The 20,675-nt window shown below is 49.0% G+C and overlaps 1 protein-coding gene and 1 pseudogene across 3 annotated transcripts; both read right to left on the bottom strand.

The window, feature by feature from the left end:
• Positions 1 to 271: 271 nt before the first annotated feature.
• Positions 272 to 11,725, bottom strand: DNPEP (aspartyl aminopeptidase). 2 transcript variants are annotated; one of them, XM_084892790.1, is made up of 15 exons: positions 11,366 to 11,725; positions 10,712 to 10,805; positions 10,534 to 10,622; positions 10,306 to 10,419; positions 9,935 to 10,060; positions 9,592 to 9,722; positions 9,218 to 9,293; positions 8,994 to 9,101; positions 8,119 to 8,196; positions 6,879 to 6,962; positions 5,589 to 5,749; positions 5,191 to 5,230; positions 4,992 to 5,093; positions 754 to 921; positions 272 to 412 (listed from the first exon to the last, which is right to left on the bottom strand). In XM_084892790.1, exons 1-15 carry the CDS (start codon positions 11,378 to 11,380, stop codon positions 362 to 364), a joined length of 1,437 nt encoding a protein of 478 aa, XP_084748916.1. In that variant the 5' UTR covers positions 11,381 to 11,725; the 3' UTR covers positions 272 to 361. The 2 variants fall into 2 exon arrangements, with proteins under 2 accessions (XP_084748916.1, XP_084748917.1); XM_084892791.1 differs by lacking the exon at positions 11,366 to 11,725 and adding an exon at positions 11,214 to 11,342.
• Positions 1,781 to 2,737, bottom strand: LOC311626853 (TIP41-like protein; annotated as a pseudogene). Its single transcript has one exon. The product of its transcript is annotated as a TIP41-like protein (transcript).
• Positions 11,726 to 20,675: the final 8,950 nt, after the last annotated feature.

Genomic DNA, 20,675 nt, shown 5'->3' with positions numbered 1-20,675 from the left:
CTAAGCTGGGCTGCAGGACTATTCTGGGAATGGAAGTCGGTAAGAGCACTGAGGGAGGACTGAAGATGGGAGAAATGACCTTTCCATTGTGGGCCCACCCATCTTTCACACACTTCAGGCATGAGCTTCAGGAAGAAAAGAGATTGGAAATCAGCTCCCAGGAGTTGTGGTCTCCTCTACCTGCACCCCAACCTCCCCTGTTCTGGTCCCAGAGGTTTAATCCAGGCCAAACTCCACCCCTCCAATCACCAAATAAACACAACAGCATGAGTTTAAGTGAAAAATCCACTTTAATATTCTAGCTTCAACTCAGTTGAGAACTTTCCTTCTTCAAGTACAAGAGAAGTCTTTCCAAGAGGCCTCAATCCACTAAGAGGTTACTCCTCAGAGAAGGGTACAGCTCAAAAAAGCCCTAAAATGAGAGGCAACATGGGATTTGCAATCAGTAGAGACCAGATCAGGGTTCCCCACCTCTCACCTCCCACCAACGTGGGCCCCAGCAAGAGAAGCATAATTGCTTCGCCCACTTACAAGTGATCCCTTCTCTGTCCCCTCATTATCCCCTGGGGGCTGATCAAGGCCCAAGTCTTGAGAATAATAGGGACCCTATTTTTTCTACATGGTAGTACCAAGACAACCACCACAATCACCTAGGCCAGCCACTTAGTGATGGTGATGTTGCCCCAGCAACCAATCCTGGCACTAGAGGGGGAAGGAGCCCAGCCCGATGGTGATGGGTGGGGTGGGAGTCACCTTAAAGAGGGTGATGGTCTGGAGCACCCCTGTGGTGCACGCTGTCTCCCGGATGGAGTGCATGGCCAGTTGAGGGCTGCCCAAATCCAGTACGCGCAGCCCCAGCCGAGAAGCCAAGATAGGTCCAATGGTGGTCCCACAGGGAGAGTCATTCCGGACCATGAGATCCTGTGGAGAGGTGAAGAGGTTTTTGAGTAACATGTAGTCTGTGCTCATTGAGGCCAATAAGGAAGACACCTTACAACATCAGGGCTGAAAGAGCCCTGGCAGATGGTTTACTTCTACCCCCCGGAGAGTGGATGTGACCAGCTAAAATCACAAAACCAATGTTAGATGGCAGGCAGGGGAATTAAAGGAAAAAAGTATCCTTTATGCCATTCTCTCGCTTAACACATACTCACCCCCATATAACACATAAAGGAAAACCACTCCATAGTTTTGCTATTGACATTTTTAAACTATTTTCTTTATATTCTGGTAAAAAACTATGTAAGAAAATCATGTTAGATAACAAGACGTTAGTATAAGGGAAAAACAGAATTATAAAACCAAATTAAGTAATAACAACTCTTATTTTTTAAGAATTACAGTATTAAAATTTTTTTAACAGTATTAACTCATGATTTTCAATATATATATATATATATATATATATATATATGAAGTTTGACACTTCTAGTTATGCCCTCTCAATAACAATGAACACTCTTGATGCCAGACCATGATTTCTGATATCATTATCTATTAAAAGCTACCAAGTCTGGGGAGAGAAATGAACAAGATGAGCCTGTAGATTCTTGTAGTGTCAAAAAAGCAAAATAACTTTAGCCATGTCAAAATACACAGGCATTACACTGGAAGGATATCTGGTAGTGTGATTCCTCCAACTTTGTTCTTTCTCAAGATTGCTGTGGCTCTTCAGGGTCTTTCGTGGTTCAAATTCTGTGAAATATGCCATTGGTAACTCCAGGAAAAATAAATCTTATTATGAATTTGAAGACAGACAGTACAAACTGCAGTTGGGTGGAGCCGACCTGCAACAATCTTTTTTGTTCCCTTTGAAAATGGCACATTGACAAGGCAATTAAATCTCAAAATAAAAATACCCGTCTCCATCAGGTTCCACGGCGAATATACGGTACAACACACTCTATTCCACAGGTGAATTTTCTTTTGTCTCTACGGGGTTATGATCAATTCTTTCTGGAAATCGTAGCTTCTCACAAACTCCTCCCTGATTGGTAAATACTGTGACATTTCATTAGGTTCCATGAAGAGGAAAGGTGAAACATGCACTAAATTAGCAATTTTGCTCTCTTGCAACAGATGTACTTGTAACATGTTTCGTTAGCCTTGTGGTGGTCTCCTGTCATTCTGATAAGCACTGCATCAATTATCAAGAAAAATTATAATAGGAAAAAAAATAGCTGGAAGGCATTACTCTAATTTTCATACTTAGGTTTGAAATTCCATGGTCATGAAGCTCATTCTCAAACAGAACTTCTTCAAATCAATCTGTTTTCTGGCTTTCCATTTCTCTGTATCCAATATAAGATCTGTTGTAGGTACAATCTTTAACTTGAGACACTCTCTGCAAGAAATGTTCCTTATAATCTGCTGTATAGGTCCGATTGTATAGTTTAATAACCTCTGTAGAGTGTTCACGCTCCGTCCTGCTTCCCCGCCACTCTTCCACACAGGCTACTTCAGGCATTTGTAGCACTGAACTCAATCCCAAAGCCATGCTGGATTCTTAAAACACTGTCTCCAAACATCATTCTGGGGAGAGGAGGCATATGCAATTTGTCAGCTAACTTCTCCACGGTCACTGACTTCATGATGTGGGTCTTGGTTGCCATCAGCTTCCAGGGCCTGAAGAAATCCTCCTAGTGGCTGTTCTGGAAGGTGGGGATCGTCAGGGCTGAGATGGGGCCCACATGGACCTCAGGGAACAGGCTGGAGTGGCAGCAGTGGACAACGGTTCCTCTGCCTCAACCTTCAAATCATTACTGCTTATTGACAATGCACCTGGTCACTCAACAGCTCTCACGGAGACATACAGAGATTCATGTTTTCACGCCTACTAACACAACATCCATTCTGGAGCCCACAGATCAAGGAATAATTTTAACTTTCAAGTATTATTTAAGAAATGCATTTTACCAGGCTATAGTAGCCTTACAAAATGATTCCTTTCATGGATTTGGCAAGCCAATTGAAAACTAATAGGGTTCACCATTATAGAACATTCACAATTCATGGGAAAATGGTCATAATATCGACATTAACAGTTTGGGAGAAGTTGATTCCAGTCCTCAAGGATGACTTTAACGAGTTCAACTTCAGTGAAGGAAGTAACTACAGATGTGGTGGAAAGAACAAGAGAACTAGAATTAGCAGTGGAGCCTGCACATGTGACTAAATGGTTGCAATCTTGTAAGATTTTAATGCAACTCTAAGGTGAGCAAATGAAGTGGTTTCTTGAGATGAAATTTACTACTGGTGAAGGTGCTGTGATGATTGTTGAAATGACCACAAATGATTTAGAAAACATAAATCTGGTTGATAAAGCAGCTGCAGGTTTGAGAGGACTGACTACATTTTTGAAAGAGGTTATAATGTGGTTAAAATGCTATCAAACAGCATTGCATGCTACCGAGCAATCATTTGTGAAAGGATAAGTCAATTGATGCAGCAAACTTCACTGTTGTTTTATTTTAAGAAATTGCCAGTCACCACAACCTTCACCAACCACCACCTGATTAGTCAACAGTCATCAACATGGAGGTAAGACCCTCCCCAGAAAAAAAGATTACAACTTGCTGAAGGTCCAGATGATAATTAACATTTTTTAGCAATAAAGTATTTTTTTAATTTACTGATTTTTTTTTTTTTTTTTTTTTTAGTGAGGAGGGGAAAGAGGAATGGAGGGGGAGAGAGAAACATCACTTTGTTGTTCCACTTATTTATGCATTCATTGATTGATTCTTATATGTGCCCTTATCAGAGATCAATCCCACAACCTTGGTGTATAGGGACAATGCTTTAACCAACTGAACTACCCAGTTATGGCCAGCAAAAAAGTATTTTTTAAATGTATTTTTTATTGATTTCAGAGAGGGAAGGAGAGGGAAAGAAAGAGAAAGCCACACCACGTCACCAGGCAATAAAGTATTTTTAAATTAAGGTGTATACATTATTATTATTTCAAATATATTTTTATTGATTTCAGAGAGGAATGAAGAGAGACATAGAAACATCAATGATGAGAAAGAATAATTTATCGGCTGCCTCCTGCATGTCCCCTACTGGGAACGGAGCCTGGAACCCGGGCACGTGCCTTGACCTGTAATCTCCTGCTTCATAGGTCGGCACTCAACCATTGAGCCACACCAGCCAGGCTATACATTACTTTTTAGACATAATGCTATAGTACACTTACTGGACTACAATACAGTATAAACATAACTTTTATATGCCCTGGGAAACCAAAAACTTCTTCATGTGAATAGCTTATGTCTAGAACCGAATCCACAGTATCTCCGAGGTGTGCCTGTGTCTACACCTATACCTATGACTAGATGGACCATTGCCAAAGCAAGAGTGAAATTGAATAGTTAAGAGTTCCAAGGTTTGGCTCAGTGGATAAAGCATCGGCCTGCGGACTGCAGGGTCCCGGGTTCGATTCCAGTCAAGGGCATGTACCTTGGTTGCGGGCACATCCCCAGTGGGGGGTGTGCAGGAGGCAGCTGATCGATGTTTCTGACACTCTATCTCTCTCCCTTCCTCTGTGAAAAATCAATAAAATATATTAAAAAAAAAAAAAAAGTTCCAAACTCCCCAGCCCTGAAATTCCCCTATGGAAGCCCCAGGGTGTGTAAGAGAGACACAGGGGTGGTGGGAGTGATGGATGGGAAAAGGGCAGGACTAACTCACCATGTGCCATAAGCACAGTGTACCTTTAATCCTCAAAGAAATCAAGGAGAATAGGCATCGTCATCAGGCCCATTTTACAGATGTAGAAACTGAGACTCCGAGATATTAGACTAGTCCAAGGTCACAGGGCTAGTACCACGGCAGAATCAGCACGGATCCCAGTTCTGCCTATATCCAAAACCCCGTCCTCCTCACTCTACTGGGACCCTCTCCACTAAAGGTTGTCTACCATGCTCCCCACTCATCGAGGGCCCATCTGCTTGTGCCCCTCCGCTCCCTTCCGAGGCAGTGCCCGCTCTCACCTGCAGGGGCACCCCGACATTGTTGGCCACCCGGCGGATCAGGGCCTCTGAAACCGCATTGGAAGCATAGCGCTGCTTGTTGTTCACCTTGATCACAGGGCCCTGGGGAGAGGGAAACCGGGAATCAACGGTGAGGCAGCCGGGAGGCCCAGAACCAGCCCAACTGACAAGTTCTGAAGAAGAACCAGGGGCACCTCACCTTGTGGAATAAGGGCCGGTGGTTCTCCTCATGCTTGTCCCTGTAAGAGGCGGTTTAAGGGCAAGAGATGGCAACCAGGGGCCGGGCCTGCCAACACCCACCTCCTCCACAGCAGACATCACTAATGGATCACAGCATGCTTTCCCACCAGCCCGGCAGCACCCTAGTCATGCCAAGCAGGGTTCTAGGCAGCCTCTAGCAATAGATGGGAATAGGTTCGCAGACAGAGCTCAGGCATTACGTGACGCTGACCAAGCTCAGCCTGGGGGCAGTCAGAGGAAGTTCCCGCTGAACCTCCCAGTGGAATGAGTAAGGGGGAGGAGGAAGAAGCCAGGACTCAGGGTTACGCCCGGCTGTCCAGCTGTGTGAGGACTGCATGCCGGGCCCGGTACACTCACAGGTAGTTGGGGTGCACGGCATGGGCCATGTCTGCGCTGATCATGTAGGACTTGGGTATGGCTTCCTCGAAGGCCGTCAGGTGCTGGGGCGAGGCCGAGATCCGCCGCAGCACCAGCTCCGTCAGCAGCGACTGTGCCCCTTGGGCACTTTCAGACCCCACCTGCCGACAGCAGAGACCTGGCTCAGGGATCTGGGCGGAGGGGGCTGCACTGGAGGCCAGGGAGGGGGGCCTACGGCACACCCCGGCCCAGAACCCCACTGAGGCACTGGGTGAGGAACGTGGGATGTTATCAGCAACTTCCCCAACCCTAGTGTCACCAAAAACCTGACGGTGGGCTGGGGCCAAACTGCCTCAGTCATCGCCTATGTGTCCATGGCATCTCCTACAACGGGACATCCAAGCTAAGTGCGTGGCGTGCCAAGGTGAGGGGACATTTCTACTTCCCCCTGAAGCCACCCATGGCCGCGCTCAGATCTGTGGAATGCAGGCCGTGAGGAATGCGGTCTTCGGGTCATGCCCTTTAAAGCAGTGTTTCCCAACCTACTCTCGTGATGAGAATCACCTGGTGGAGTTGTTAAAACACAGATTCCTGAATCCCAACTAAGAAGTGCTAAACTAGAATTTTTGAGAACATATAGGTAAAATTGCATACCTAACTTAGTGCTCTGTATATAAAATCTGTCTTAGAGCACTACAATAGTTAAGTATACAATTTTACCTATATGTTCCCAAAAATTCTAGTTTAGCACTTCTTAGTTGGGATTCAGGAATCTGTGTTTTAACAACTCCACCAGGTGATTCTCATCACGAGAGAAGGTTGGGAAACACTGCTTTAAAGGATGGGCAGGCACTCCCCCTGTGCCCGTTTCTCCCTTCTTACTAACGCAGCATAGACCTGAGGGCATGAGCTGGAACATCCACCCTGGGTCCGGAACCGGAAGTCCAGTGTTCAGGATGGCAGAGGCCTGCCCCGAGCTGCTAACTCTGACCCGTGCGTTTACACGAGAGAGAACCACCCAGCTGTTCAAGTCCTGTTGCGGCGTTTAAGCAGCAGCAGGCACGAGGGCCCACCATGCGCTGCCCTGGGGCTTTGAGGACGGAAGGGCACAGAGCGATTGGGAGGTATGGTCACACCTGAGGCAGATAAAGGCTGAGCTGGAGGGGACCAAGTGTGAAGGAGCACAGGCAGCGTCTCCCCTGCCGGCTCAGTGGGCGCCCGGTGTGGGCCAGCCACGGAAGACTCCCCAGAGGGCAGGCCCCACCCCCCCTGCCTCAGCCCTCTGCTTACCTCTTCGTTGTCATAGAGGGCAATCATGCGCACGTGGGGATCGGCAGCCAGGGAGGCAGGGGCCTCGCAGGAATCGATCAGGGCCTGGTTTGGGGAAACGAGGGGGGGTCAAAAGCATCATCCTCACCCCTCCTGCTTCTGTAACTCGGCCCACCAGCACCTCGGAGGTGCCTATCCCCACCCGCCTGAGGGCACTGCCTGGCAGAGGGGTGGGGGGGACCCTGAGATGGGAGAAGTCACCCTATGGGGTTCTTCTCCCACACCGTCCCATGCAAAAGACAGGCAGATGATGCTGAAACTGGTCTGGCTCAGTGGATAGAGCATCGGCCTGCGGACTGAAAGGTCCCAGGTTCGATTCCAGTCAAGGGCACGTACATTGGTTGTGGGCACATCCCCAGTAGGGGGCAGGCAGGAGGCAGCTGATTGGTTTCTCTCTCATTGATGTTTCTAGATCTCTATCCCTCTCCTTTCCTCTCTAAAAAGTCAATAAAACGTATTTAAAAAAAAAAAAAAGACAGGCAGATGTGTAGGACAGAGGGAAAGGGCTGAGAATCTCATAAAGTCAAAGGAACCACACAGATCATGCAAACTAATTGGCCTCAGCAAAAAGACTGAGGTCCAAGGGAGTGACTGGTTCCATCAGGGCGACATGACTGGCCGGCTGGTGGCAGAAGTGACTAGTGTCCCAGGTCTAGCTCTGGCCTCCATTACAGCCCCGAGTCTGTCTCTAAGAACAGGACGGGAGGGAAGAAGAGGTGTAAAAAGGGCAGAGCAGGGGTCAAGGGTAAGAGGAGAAATGGCGGGAATACCAGGGTGGCGGGGAGGAAGAGATCCCCAGGCACAGAGAGAAGGGTGGGTGGGCTTGAGCCTGGGGTAGGGGGGCGGAGAGGAGCAGAGAGAGGTGGGTGATACTGCCTGACGGGCTACGGCCTTTCCCTGGAAGCAGAGTTAACTTAAAAAAGAGGCAGCAGGAGCAGGGCTAGGACAAGACACCATGGTGCCCCAAACCGCCTCTCCGCCTTCCCCACTGCAGCCCCAGCCCCCAGATCAGTGCAAGGATGGAGCCAAGAGTCTGCAGCATTTAGACCCCTCCCCGCCATGGCCCACCAGCACAGCAGACCAGGAGGGGCAAGGGTGGGGGGGCTACAGTTATCTCACAACTGTTTGGGTTCACACCGCCCCCCACGCTATTATTCCATCTCTTCTGAGGCTGTGTGCCCCGTGGGGGTGCCCAGCTCACCTGCAGGGCACAGAAGCAGCTGTGCAGATTGTCCAGGCGAGGGGCAAAGATGAACTCCTCATAAGCACCACCCAGCACCTAGGACGACAGGACAGTCAGCCTGACCTTTAAACCCTCCTCCCAACTCACTGCTTCTCCCTGCTCTCAAGGGCCTGGGCCTGAGCTACCTCTTCGGTTCCTTGCGCAACCTCTCCCTGACCTCTGGCTTAGGGCTGTGACACTGCTGTGCAGGGCTGAGTGCAGAATGGGGCGGGGCTGGAGCAGAGGGAGGGGAGGCGGCAGGCCTGTAGTTCCTGACAAGTTCCTATGGGACAGGAAAAGGGAGAATCTTGAACGGTCACAAGAAAAGCTAAGGAAATAAATAAAGGAAGAGAGACCAGCCCACACACAGAAAGTTAGTGCACGTTCAAACAGGATCGAACATCCAAAGCCTTAGCAATATCCTATGGTCGGCAACTGGGAGGGCTGGGTGGGCTTGAGCCTTAGGTAGGGGGCGGAGAGGAGCAGAGAGAGGTGGGTGATACTGTGAAGGCAGACTCTGGAAAAGGGGTGGGTACATCGAGGCCTCTTGCCCTTGGAGGTTCAGAGCCAGTGTGGGTCACAGAGGGCAGGGCTGCCTGTGGTGGAAACTCCTAGGGAATCTTGGAAAAACGGATCACCCCACACCAGAAAGCCCGGGAAGCAGGCCTAGTGTGGGGAAACTACCATTTTTTTTTTTTTTTTTTTGACACAGAGGTAGGTGGTGTCTTCTGGGAAGAACAGAAGTGAGAGTAACTGGGGGACTGGCAGAGTTGGTGAGGGCTTCGGGGGCACAGGGGGACAGGCTGGGGTCCCTGAGGTCCCCCCCGCCCATGAGACCTGCAGCCGTTCCTCACCGCAGGCTGCGTGTCTGCAAGGCAGAGCTCCATCTCCAAGATGTCCTCAGGGCTCAGCCCCAGATGGCCACAGAGCAGGGACATGAGGACCGAGTGGTGCCGGTCATCCTGCAGGGCAGAAGGATGCTAGGAGGAGGGTCTGCTCTTCCCCCCTCTCCTGTTCTCAGGGGACCGGTCCCTTCCCCACCTGCTCACCCCTCCCGGGGAGCAGGGGACTGTCTTACTGCAGCACTGAGAGGCCCTGGCTCAGCAGTCCCCTTCTCCAGCTCCTCCTGGACTGCCGTGGCAAGGATGGGGACTCTGTGGGGAGACACATGAGGAGGGGCTGTGGGGAGGGCTAGAGGGCACAGCAGGGCGGGCATACCTCAGCTCAGGCATCTCCTGATGGGGTGCCCTTGCCCTTTAATTTCTAGTCCTCCCCCCTCCCCCGCCCCAATGGCAGAGTAGTGAGGGCCCTTGGACATCCCCTGGGTCCCGAGAGTAGAACCTGAGGGCGGCTACCACTAGGTGGTACTCTCCCAGGTCCCACTGGGGCTCCTTCCGTCACCGGGTGCCACACCCACCCCTCCCGGTCACCACAGCCCTTGCCCAGTCTCACAAGTGTGTCTCCGGGTTGGGCCCGAAGTTCTCATTGACATTTCGCTGCAGATGGATGGCCAGGTGTGGGATGCGAAGAATGGGCCGCTCCACATGCACCAGCCGCTGCTCCAGCCGGTCTGAGGTCGGGCACTGCGGCCAATGAGGCCCGGTCAGCCCAGGCTGCCTCCCACACACAGCTGGCTAAAGCCCCCGCTTCACGTGAACAAACTAGCCACGGTGGTCCTCTGGCCTGGACCATCCCACCCCCCTTCCCCAGGGGGCTCTCCACAGGGGCCCTGAAGGAAGGTGACAACCTCCAGGCAGTTGAAGCCGAGAACCTCCCAGGTTCCACCCGTCACTACCTTGATGATGACGCGTCCGGCCAAGGTCAGGTCACGGTCAAACCAGGTGCTCCAGATGCCCCCACCATAGGTCTCCACACCGACCTGATGGAAGCCCACCTGGCCGCGGCGAGATCGCCGTTTCACCTGAGGGTGAAGATGGGGAATGAGATGTCAGAGAAGGCTGCTTGGTGTGATTTGGAGAAATCTGAGAAGGACTGTTCACAGGCTAAGAAACAGAATGAATCCTCAGGATAGGGAAGGGCCCAAAGTATGGAGGAGGCCCTGCTCCAGGGAATGGTGCCCCAGACAGGTACCTCCTGGCTCTCTTCTGCCTTGTTCCCTGTCCCTCTCCCCCACCCCTCCAATCCAGCACAGCCCCAGTTGCTTACCCGAAGGCAGGGGCTGTCCGTGTGGGCACCAATGAGGCTGAAACCATTGCCAGGAACATACTGGCCTCCCACAGCAAAGGCGATGATGGTGGAGGAGTTCCTGGTCAGGAAGTACTGGGGGCGGAGGAGGGGCGGTTTTGAGTTGAATTAGCCAGCCTGCCGGGCATATAGGACTTTGAGCCCCAGCCTAAGGGAACCTGCCTTTTGCCCCTGCCCCATCCCTGGTACCTTGCTCTCGGGCTTGAGATCCCAGGTCTCCGTCTCTTTGAGTTCACGGAAGCCAGCCTGGAGGAGGCGGCTGCGACACTCGGCCACGACTGTGGGGAAAGGCCTTGCTCACAGCGATGGAAGGCGGCAGGGGCACGCCAGCTCCCCCTCTCCGCCGCTGCCCTGGGCACGCACTCACCGTGGAAAGGAGAGGGGCTCCGGTTCACGAACTTGATGAGTTCCCGGGCCGCAGCCTGCACCGCCTCTTTGCTGGCCCAGCCGTTCATGGCCACCTAGGGGAGGGGGCGCGCAGAGGCTCCAGGGACTTCCACCCCAACCACGAAAGGGACCGCCCCAAGGCTCAGAATGCTGCCTTCCCGAGTTCCACGGAGAGACGCAAGCCTGGTCGAACCTCAGTCTGCAGGAAGCTCCGGCGCTCCAGCCAAAGTATCACCACCCCAGCAGCGGTCCCCGCCCAGCCCGTCCTGGACGCCGCGCCCCAATCCTTGGCCCGGCCCCTGAGTCCCGCCCCACGTGCCCTCCCAGCTGAGAGGTCCGGTTGGGTCTCTAACTGCAAGCCCGCCAGCACCACGAGCGCGATCCCTTTCCGAAATCACAGCCCTGTTCTCCGGGGAATACCCCACCTCCCCTGTACCCCCTCCTCCCGCCCCCCAGTCTCTCGCAGGCCACCCCTTTACCACCTCGGGACGGTCAGGTCACGCGGGGCTGGGCTTTCGGTTTCGCTCAGGGGTGAGCACGGCCCCAACCCCGCGTGCAGGGGAGCTGGGGCCCGAGCCGGCCGGGTGGGTGGGTCTGGACCGAATTTGGAGCGGGGCGGGCGGTGGCCACCTACCTGCATTGGCCCCATTTGTGGGCTAGACTTGACTCGCCGGGCCCTTACACTTGGCCAGCCCCGCGCTCTTTCCACGCCAGCCCGGCCTCGCTGTCCGCACGTCCCCGCCCGCCCTGTCCTGCGGGCGCCCTCTGCCGCACCGGAGGTGGTAGGACAGCCGCCAAACACCGTCCCCACCCCTCCTGGAGGTCAGAAAGTCAGAAAAAGCTTGCCCCCGCCAGCTCATCTGGTCTGACGGATGCGGTACAAAGTGCCCTCTCTTTCATAGGCACCCTGTGATGGCAAAAGCAACACGACTAATGGTCACGGAGCCTCACCATGAGCTTGGGCTTTATGATAAAGCTTGAGGTGTCATCTCATTTAATCTCCACAACTGCCCTATCGACTTTGTACTTTTACTGTCATCATTTATACATGAACAGAGACCAGTAACCTGTCCAAGGTAGTCAATGGCAGAGGTGGAGTTTGGACTCATTAATTAATTAATTACAGGGCCCTGGAACAGGTCGTTTCTGGGCCTTGCTTTTTCTTGGTAAGTGTTATGTTACTTGAGAGGCCCCTGAGGGACAGAGAAGTTAATGACTCGCCCAAGATCACACAGCTGTTTGGAGCATCTGGGATTCGACTTTAATATATGTACTCTTCCCACAGCTTAAGACAGGAATAAAAAAAAACAAAAAACCACCTAGATCCATATGTTCTTGGAGGTATTTCTCATATTCCTGTATCAAGAGTGGTGAGTAGCAATTTAATAAAACCATTCACCTGCCTAACCATAGGCTCTGATCAGGACTCTTGAGGCCTCTAAGTCCTGCAACCAGGGATGTTGTGAGCATCCCAGGTTTGACGGTTGGATGGAGAAATCTTCATGTGTGCACTGGGATGGGAAAGATCCTGCAGTCCTCACTTCGAAGGAGTAGATATTGCAGGGGAATGTTCAGGAATATACATACTTGCCCAGCTGGTGTGGCTCAGTGGTTGAGTAACAACATATAAATCAGGAGGTCATGGTTCAATTCCCGGTCAGGGCACATGCCTGGGATGGGGGCTCAAGGTTCTATCCCCAGTGTGGGGCATAAAGAAGGCAGCCAATCAATGACTCTTTCTCATCATTGATGTTTCTATCTCTCTCCCTCTCTCTTCCTCTGTGAAAAAAAAAAATTTTTTTTTAAAGATTATACACACTAGGCCCTAACTGGTTTGGCTCAGTGGATAGAGCGTCGGCCTGCAGACTGAAGGGTCCCAGGTTCGATTCCAGTCAAGGGCATGTACCTTGGTTGCAGGCACATCCCCAGTAGGGGGTGTGCAGGAGACAGCTGATTGATGTTTCTCTCTCATTGATGTTTCTAACTCTCTATCCCTCTCCCTTCCTCTCTGTAAAAAATCAATAAAACATATTTTAATAAAAAGATTATACACACTAGGTGATAGATTAAATTCATGGCATTCCCCAATCATTTATGGACATGCCATATGTATAAAGGTTCAGTGTTGATGTGACATGTGTCCTTAGAGAAGGGACTCATTCAAAGACAGTGAAAAGAGCTGAAACAGGGGTACAATGTGTAAAGGAAAGAGACTTAAAAGAAAATCTTTAATGTTCTTCTGATCACAAAAAAGAGTACATGTAAATGTGAGAAATTAAAATATCACCAAAATGCATAGCTTAGAAAGTTAAAGATAAACTGAACATCTTTTTTTTCTTTAAAATATATTTTTTATTTCAGAGAGGAAGAGAGAGATAGAGCATCAGTGATAAGGAAGAATCATTGATCAGCACATCCTCTCCTGGGGATTGAGCCCACAACCTGGGCATGTGCCCTGACAGGGAATCAAACTGTGATCTTCTGGTTCATAGGTCAATGTTCAACCACTGAGCCACACTGGCCAAGCTGAGCATCCATTCTTTATTAAAAAAACAAACAAACAAACAAACAAACAAAAAACCCTCTTAAGAAACCACGAAGAGAAAGGATAAAGGCTATTTGCCAGAAATCCATAGCAGACATTGGTGGGAAAGTACAGAACTGCTCGTATTCACATCAGAAGACACTGGTGAGCTGTTACCACTGGTAACAAATATGGACCTGCAGTCGGAGCCGTGCCACAGAACAAAATAAACAATTATACATGGGAAAGTCAATTTGTCGTTATTTGTAGATTATTTGGTTACTTAGGACCTCCAAGAAAATAAACTGACAAACTTTTAGAAGTGGTGGAAGGGATGGCCTGATGTTAAAAATTATCGGCTTTCCTGTGCAGGAATCATCTAGGATATGTAATAGTAAAAACGTTCTGTTTACAAAATAATAATAATAATAATAATAATAATATTAAATTCCTATCTCACTGTAATTAAGGAAATTCAAGTTAAAAATGAGATACCATTTTTTGATTTGTCAGATTAGCAACAATGAAAAAGATTGGTAATATCAAGTGTTGGAGAAGGCTTGGAAATACACGCCTTTATGCCCAATTTCTTTGGTACAACCACTCCCTGGGGTGATTCCAAGTTGCCAATGTGAACTGAATGTGGAATGGGGAAGAGATTTGCAAAAGCACAGCATCATATAGATTCCTCCCACCATCTATACTAATAAAAGCCTAGGTGGTCCTTGCACCCTCTCAAGACACCCTCACGTCATCACAAGATGGCTGCCACAAGATGGCTGCCACTAGATGGCCAGAAGGGGAGGGCAGTTGTGGGCCATCAGGCTGGCAGAGGAGGGCAGATGGGGGAGAGCAGGTCTGCAGGGGAGGGCAGTTGTGGGTGATTGGGTTGGCAGGGGAGCAGTTAAGTGTCAATCAGGTCGGCAGGGGGGTTAGGGGGCGATCAGGCTGGCAGGCAGAAGTGGTTAGGGACAATCAGGCAGGCAGGCAGGTGAGCGGTTAGGGGCCAGCAGTCCCAGATTGTGAGAGGGTACAGGCTAAGCTGAGCGACACCCCACCAGGCCTCTAGTAGAGATATAATAGACATTAACCCCAAAAGCATAGATTTACAGTTAGGGAAATGATTTCTGAGTATATATTATTCCTGTTTGTAATATAATTTATGTAATTGAAATTTTAAGTGATTGCTGTCTTTAACAATGGGATCACAAGTTCCTGGAAATTTGATAGTTTCTATGAGCTGGTCCAAGTTGGCACTAGTACACAACGTCACCCATAATCTATCTATATCTTTGATTCTCAAAGTGTGATTTTTTTTTTAACCTGGACACTTTTTAGAAATGTGGGACAAGATCTCTAGTGGATTTGAATGCATGTTAAAGTGTGAGACACAGTGCTTGAATGCCATGTGGTAGTAAAAAATAATGTGAGGCCAATCTTCATGTATTGTAGAAAAAAAAATCTCTAAATATATTGTTGAGTGAAAAAAAAGCAATTTGCAAAATAATGTTTATAGGGCATTTAGGTAAAACTCACACAATAAGCTAATTTCTAGATTTTATAAAAATATACATGGAAATGCATGGAAAAGATTTGGGAGAGTGGTTGTGTCTGGACTGGGGGATGATATTGGATATGAGGTGGGAGGACCAAGGGGGAACCTTAGCTATCTGAAAAGAGTTTCTGAGGATCATGCTTGCCTCCAGCATCCTGAAAAAATCTTCCATTTATTTATCTTTTTGGTTTAACAAATGCCTGTGAGTTAACATTGTAATCCGTTATACACACTTCAGTGTGCGTTGATTTGATATGCCTGTCTCTTCTGACCCATCAGTTTATGAGAGAACTTTCTAAGTAGTAGTTTGTCACATAATTTATTAAGGTGATTTGGGATAGAGGAGACCAAAGCTGTGCTGTAAGAAAGAATGGTGTGAAGACAGCCCTGGGTATCTTGTTGCTGATAGATATCTTGGTGGTTTAATGAATAAATAATTTGCTTTTGGGTAAAAGGATAGGAACCTGCATAAACCGTACAATTTGTCCTCTGACAGTGTTGTTGGAAGAGCACTTTAGTTTCTAACGTGTATCTTCTGCTCAAGTTCTGTTTTCCAAGCAAGGCTAAATTGATCAAGACTACAACTCCCAGGATGCCTTGAGGTGAGAGGCTCAGGCAAGATTATAATTTCCAACCAATTATGTTCTAGGAGGGAGGTTTACAAAGCACTTTATATAGTAGTTATAAAGAATGGAACACCTCTATAGATGTTAATAAGGAACAAATTCCAAGATAGACTATTAAGTGAAAAGAACAAAATGCAGAATAGCAGTTATGATGTGGGGCCATTTGTATGTGTGTGTGAACATAGAGGCACACATATATATTCTTATTTGTTTAAAATATGCCACAAGAAAATAGTAACTGGCTCTGGGAAGGAGAAATGGAAGGGCTCAGGGTCTAAGGTGAAAGGCACACTTCACACTTCTTTTTTCCTATAAATCCTTTTGCACTTTTAGAAAACAATATATATTTTTATTGATTTCAGAGAGAAAGGGATAGGGGGAGAGGGGGGGGGGGAGAGAGAGAGAGAAGGAAACATCAATGTTAAGATAGAATCATTGATTGGCTACCTTCTGCACGCCCCACACGGGGATCGAGCCTGCAACCCAGGCATGTGCCCTTGTCTGGAATCGAACTTGGAACCCTTCAGTCCACAGACTGACACTCTCTCCACCAAGCCAAACCAGCTAGGGCTCGTTTTGCACCTTTTGATTTTTTTTTTCTACATATGTATATCACTTACTTTAAAAAACTAAATAAGTAAATTTTATTTACTTTAAAAAAATACATTTTTATTGATTTCAGAGAAGGAGAGGGAGAGGGAGAGAGATATCGAAACATCAATAATGAGAGAGAATCACTGATTGGCTGCCTCCTGCACACCCCACACTCGGGATGGAGCCCACAACCAGACATATATGTGCTCTGACTGGGAATTAAATTGTGACCTCCTGGTTCATATGTGGATGCTCAACCACTGAGCCATGCCGGCCAGGCAGTGTCCTATATTTTTATTTGCTAAATCTGGCAATTCTAAAATATATATATATATGACATGGACCTACTAGTATACACACACCAATGTCACTTGCCTGGTTGTGAGATTGGACTGTAGTTATGTAAAATGAAACCATTGAGAAAAACTGGATGAAGGGTACACAGAATCTCTCTGTACTGTTTTTGCAACCATCTGTGAAATGTATAATTCTTTCCAAATAAAAAGGTTTTTGAAATGGCCCTCAAAAAAAAACCCCACTGCTCCTGTTGGTGATAAAAACAAAGAGATACAGGGAAGTGCTGATTATTAAATCTTGGAAGTTTTATGGAGCATTGTAAATTGGCATTTTGCAAAGGTCTGAGATGTATCCCTCTTGAATGTCAATGATCTTGTATAGTTTTTGACAGCAAAACCAAGTGGTTATATGGTGGGCTTGGGATCAGACAATGTGGGTTCAAATCTGGACTGCTCCACTGATTAGCTGCTGGCAATATTTGCAGGGGTGCGCTGGAGCAGCACATACTCCACACTCGGTGACATTGGACAGAAGTTATACTACCAAGAATGGCAAACATGAAAAATCAGGCCCGGTATACAAAATTTGTGCATGGGGCGGATGGGGTCTCCCTCAGCCCAGTCTGCCCCCTCTCACATTCCAGGACTGCTGGCTATTAACCACTCGCCTGCCTGCCTGCCTGATTGCCCCTAACTGCTTCTGCCTGCCAGCCTGATCACTCCCTAATCACTCTCCTGACAGTCTGATTGACACTTAACTGCTGCCCTGCTGGCCCGATTGCCCCCAACTGGCTGCCCCTACTGGCCCAGTCACCCCTAATTGCCCTCCCTTGCCAGACTGGCCACCCCTAACTGCCCTCCCCTGCTGGCCTGGTCTTCCCCAACAGCCCTCCCCTGCAGGCTTGGTCCCTTACAACTGCTCTCCCCTACTGGCCATCTTGTGGCAGCCATCTTGTATCCACATGGAGGCAACCATCTTTGACCACATGGGGGTGGCCATCTTGTGTGTTGGAGTGATGGTCAATTTTCATATTACTCTTTTATTAGATAGGATTTTATTCAAAAGAGCTAGTTGTTCAACATTTACCACCACACAATAGACTTTGAGCTTTAGTTTCCTCATCCATAAAATGGGGGAAGATAACAATCATAACCTCATGATGTTTTTTTAAATTAAAATACATTTTTATTGATTTCGGAGAGGAAGGGAGAGGGAGAGAGATAGAAACATCAAGGATGAGAGAGAATCACCATTCAGCTGCCTCCCGCACACCCCCAACTGGGGATCAGGCTTGCAACCCAGGCATGCGCCCTCGAGCAGAATCGAACCCAGGACCCTTCAGGCTGACACCCTATCCACTAAGCCAAATCAGCCAGGGCACCTCATAATGTTTTGAGGATTAAATAAGACCACGCCTGGATGGTGCTATCAAACAGAAGCCTGTCAAATAGTAAGTGAGCAATAAATGTTGGCTATTCTTATCTCTCGCATCAGTATCTCTCATATTAAACTGTGAGCTACTTGAGGCCAAGTTCATGCCTTACTCATCTCGATATCTTTAGTGACTGGCACGGGGCCTGGAACACAGCAAGGGCTAAATGAATGCTCTCTAAATGTATGAATAAATGACAGTAGTGCCTTGGAGTCCTCAACCTCCTGGAAATTTGCATTTTATCGGAGACCTATGAGGGCACACTTTGATCTTTCATCATGAGATGTCCAGGCCCTGTGGCAGGCTGCCAGGAGGTCTGGGCGGCACTGGCACTCCCCCCAAGGTAATGCCCAAGGCCTTGCAGGCCTGGTCCAGGGGGCACTCTTGGGGCATCTCCGTCCTCAGGGAGCCATGATGGGGCATATCTGGCTCCGAGCCTGTCGCCTGTCTGACTAGAGGTCATTTAATCCTCGCTGGATTTGTCCTGTTTGTTTTAGTGAACGGGGCTGTTTACTTCCATCTCTTACTTCTAGGGGCGCTTGCTCATTTTGCTTCCCTTTTATTTACTCTTTGCAAGCACTTGGGCTTGAGTAAATATATCTATAAAGTTCCGGGGACTAGGTTATTCTGTGTCTGGTATTTTAATGGCCTTTAAACAGTGTCTGCTCAGGTAAGCATTTTATAGACGGGTCGAAAAGATAGAGGTTTCTGTACTCAGTGGCTGCTGATTCCTTCCAAGCTGTCAGCTGTCTACCAGCAGCCTGTGAATCATCAGTAATAAAAAGATGAAAAACTCACAGCCATCCTGGACAGAGAAACCGACCCACCTTGGTCAGCCAGATGTGGGATGTGGGCACTGTGGTAGGTGTTTCAACTCTGGGGCAGTGCTTGGGGTAGGAATGACCAAGAGTGGTTCTTAAAAGGGAGATTCGTGAGCCCCACACTTGAAAATTCTGATTTGGAAGGTTTGGGCTGCGGCCAGGGGATATGCAGTTTTAACCCAGGCTGCAAATAACTCTGCTATCCTTGGATTACTCATCTGCTATTTTTAAAAATATATATTTTATTGTTTTTTTTTTTATAGAGAGGAAGTGAGAGGGATAGAGAGTTAGAAACATTGATGAGAGAGAAACATCGATCAGCTGCCTCCTGCACACCCTTTACTGGGGATGTGCCCGCAACCAATGTACATGCCCTTAACCGGAATCAAACCTGGGACCTTTCAGTCCGCAGACCGATGCTCTATCCACTGAGCCAAACCAGTTTCGGCTCATCTGCTATTTTGAAAACACTGATGCCAGGGGTGGTCTGCTGCATTGTAGGGAACGTGGAGAGAAGCTCCGGGACCCAGAGGGGGTGGTTGGAGTGGTTCCAGGGGCATTTAGCATACTGCACTTGGCCGATGATGGGTATTGCGCTGGGAAACCTCTTGCTCAGGCTCTAACTTGACACTAACTTGAGGGCAGGGACCATGTCTCATTCATCTTTTATTCCCTGCAATCCAATCCCTGAGAGGGTGCATGGCTCACAGGTTTGTGCTCTGCACTGGCGGGGACATTCCCACCGAAGACAGACCTGGACACAGGCCGGGGCCCCTCAGGGTGGCCTGGGAGCCAATTGCTGGAAACAGATGTGGCCAAGAGGCTGAGCCTCATGGTCACCTGCTCGCTTCTTCTGGAGCTGGGCTGGGTCTTTCAGAGGCTGAATGGACAACGCCTGGACCTACTGCCTCCCCCCCCCTCCGGCCCCTCCCTCTGTCTTGGCCTCTCTGCTTTAACTTGCAGAACCCATTATGACACCCTCGGGGTGATTTGATACAGTGATGTCCTCGCAGCACCCAGGCCTCAGGTCAGCCTATCGTGGCAAGCGTGTAAACGATGACCCTGAGCGGGCTGTGTTCCAGGAGGCTACAGATGTAGACTTGCTTTATTTGAAGACCTCCACCCTCATTTGCCAGCTCAGCCCCTTTGCTACCTTCCCTGGTCAGTGTGCCAATGATCTTATTTGTGTGTTTTCTTTTTTCTTTATTTTTTTAAAATATATTTTTATTGATATTTTACAGAGAGGAAGGGAGAGGGGTAGAGAGCTGGAAACATCGATGAGAGAGAAACATCCACCAGCTGCCTCCTGCACGCCCCCTACTGGGGACGTGCCTGCAACCAAGGTACATGCCCTTGACAGGAATCGAACCTGGGACCTTTCAGTCCGCAGACTTGCTCTATCCACTGAGCCACACCGGTTTCGGCTTATGTGTTTTCTTGTGTATCATCCCCCACCAGAGGATGAGCTCCAGGAGGGCACAGCCCACCGCTGCCTTGTTTGCTCCTGAGTCCCCAAGGCCTAGCACCGTGCCCGGCACACCGTGAGAGCTCAGTAAAGGTGTGGTGGTTGCACTAACACAGGAACGAGTCTTTGCGGGCTCCAGCCATCCATTCATTTATTCACTCGACAAGCATGTTTTGCACATCTGCTGTGGGTCAGGCTCTTGGCAACCTGAGTAACTCCTTCCCTGCCCCAGGAGCTCCCAGGCTGGCGGTGGAATGCCGGAGACACATCCTTCGTGTAATACACCCTGACAAGGGCTATATATCCAGGGTTTAACAGAGACGGGGCTGCAGGGAGGAGCACGGGGCGGCAATGACAGGCTCTTAAGCCAGAGAAATGGGATGTGGTCTGGCAGGATTTCCACAGAGGGGGCCTGCTCTGCCCCAAGGCCTCGGTCTCTGCTGACAGCCCTGGCTGCTCGTCTCTGCTAATATTGCAGCAGGGTGCATCTTTAGAAGCAATCTATAAGACACCATTTACAGCCATAACCAAACCACAAAAATCAATCCCCAACGCTCACTCCCATCAACAAACATGTGTGGAGGGCCTCCCCAGTGTGGTGTACAGTGCTTTTTTAGGTGTACAGTGGTA

The sequence above is a fragment of the Pipistrellus hanaki genome (assembly GCF_964339955.1).
Source record: "Pipistrellus hanaki genome assembly, chromosome: 8".
NCBI lineage: Eukaryota > Metazoa > Chordata > Mammalia > Chiroptera > Vespertilionidae > Pipistrellus > Pipistrellus hanaki.
The sequence above is the reverse complement of the archived record's forward strand: the minus strand, read 5'-3'. Positions and strand labels throughout refer to the sequence as shown.

Bases quoted from the DNA above. Each gene is read 5' to 3' on its own strand.
- DNPEP (XM_084892790.1), bottom strand. The intron at 10,061-10,305 runs GTAAGCAACTGG...CTTCACCCTCAG, and splicing joins CGGACAGCCCCTGCCTTCGG to GTGAAACGGCGATCTCGCCG. The intron at 9,723-9,934 runs GTAGTGACGGGT...CATTGGCCGCAG, and splicing joins CCGGACGCGTCATCATCAAG to TGCCCGACCTCAGACCGGCT.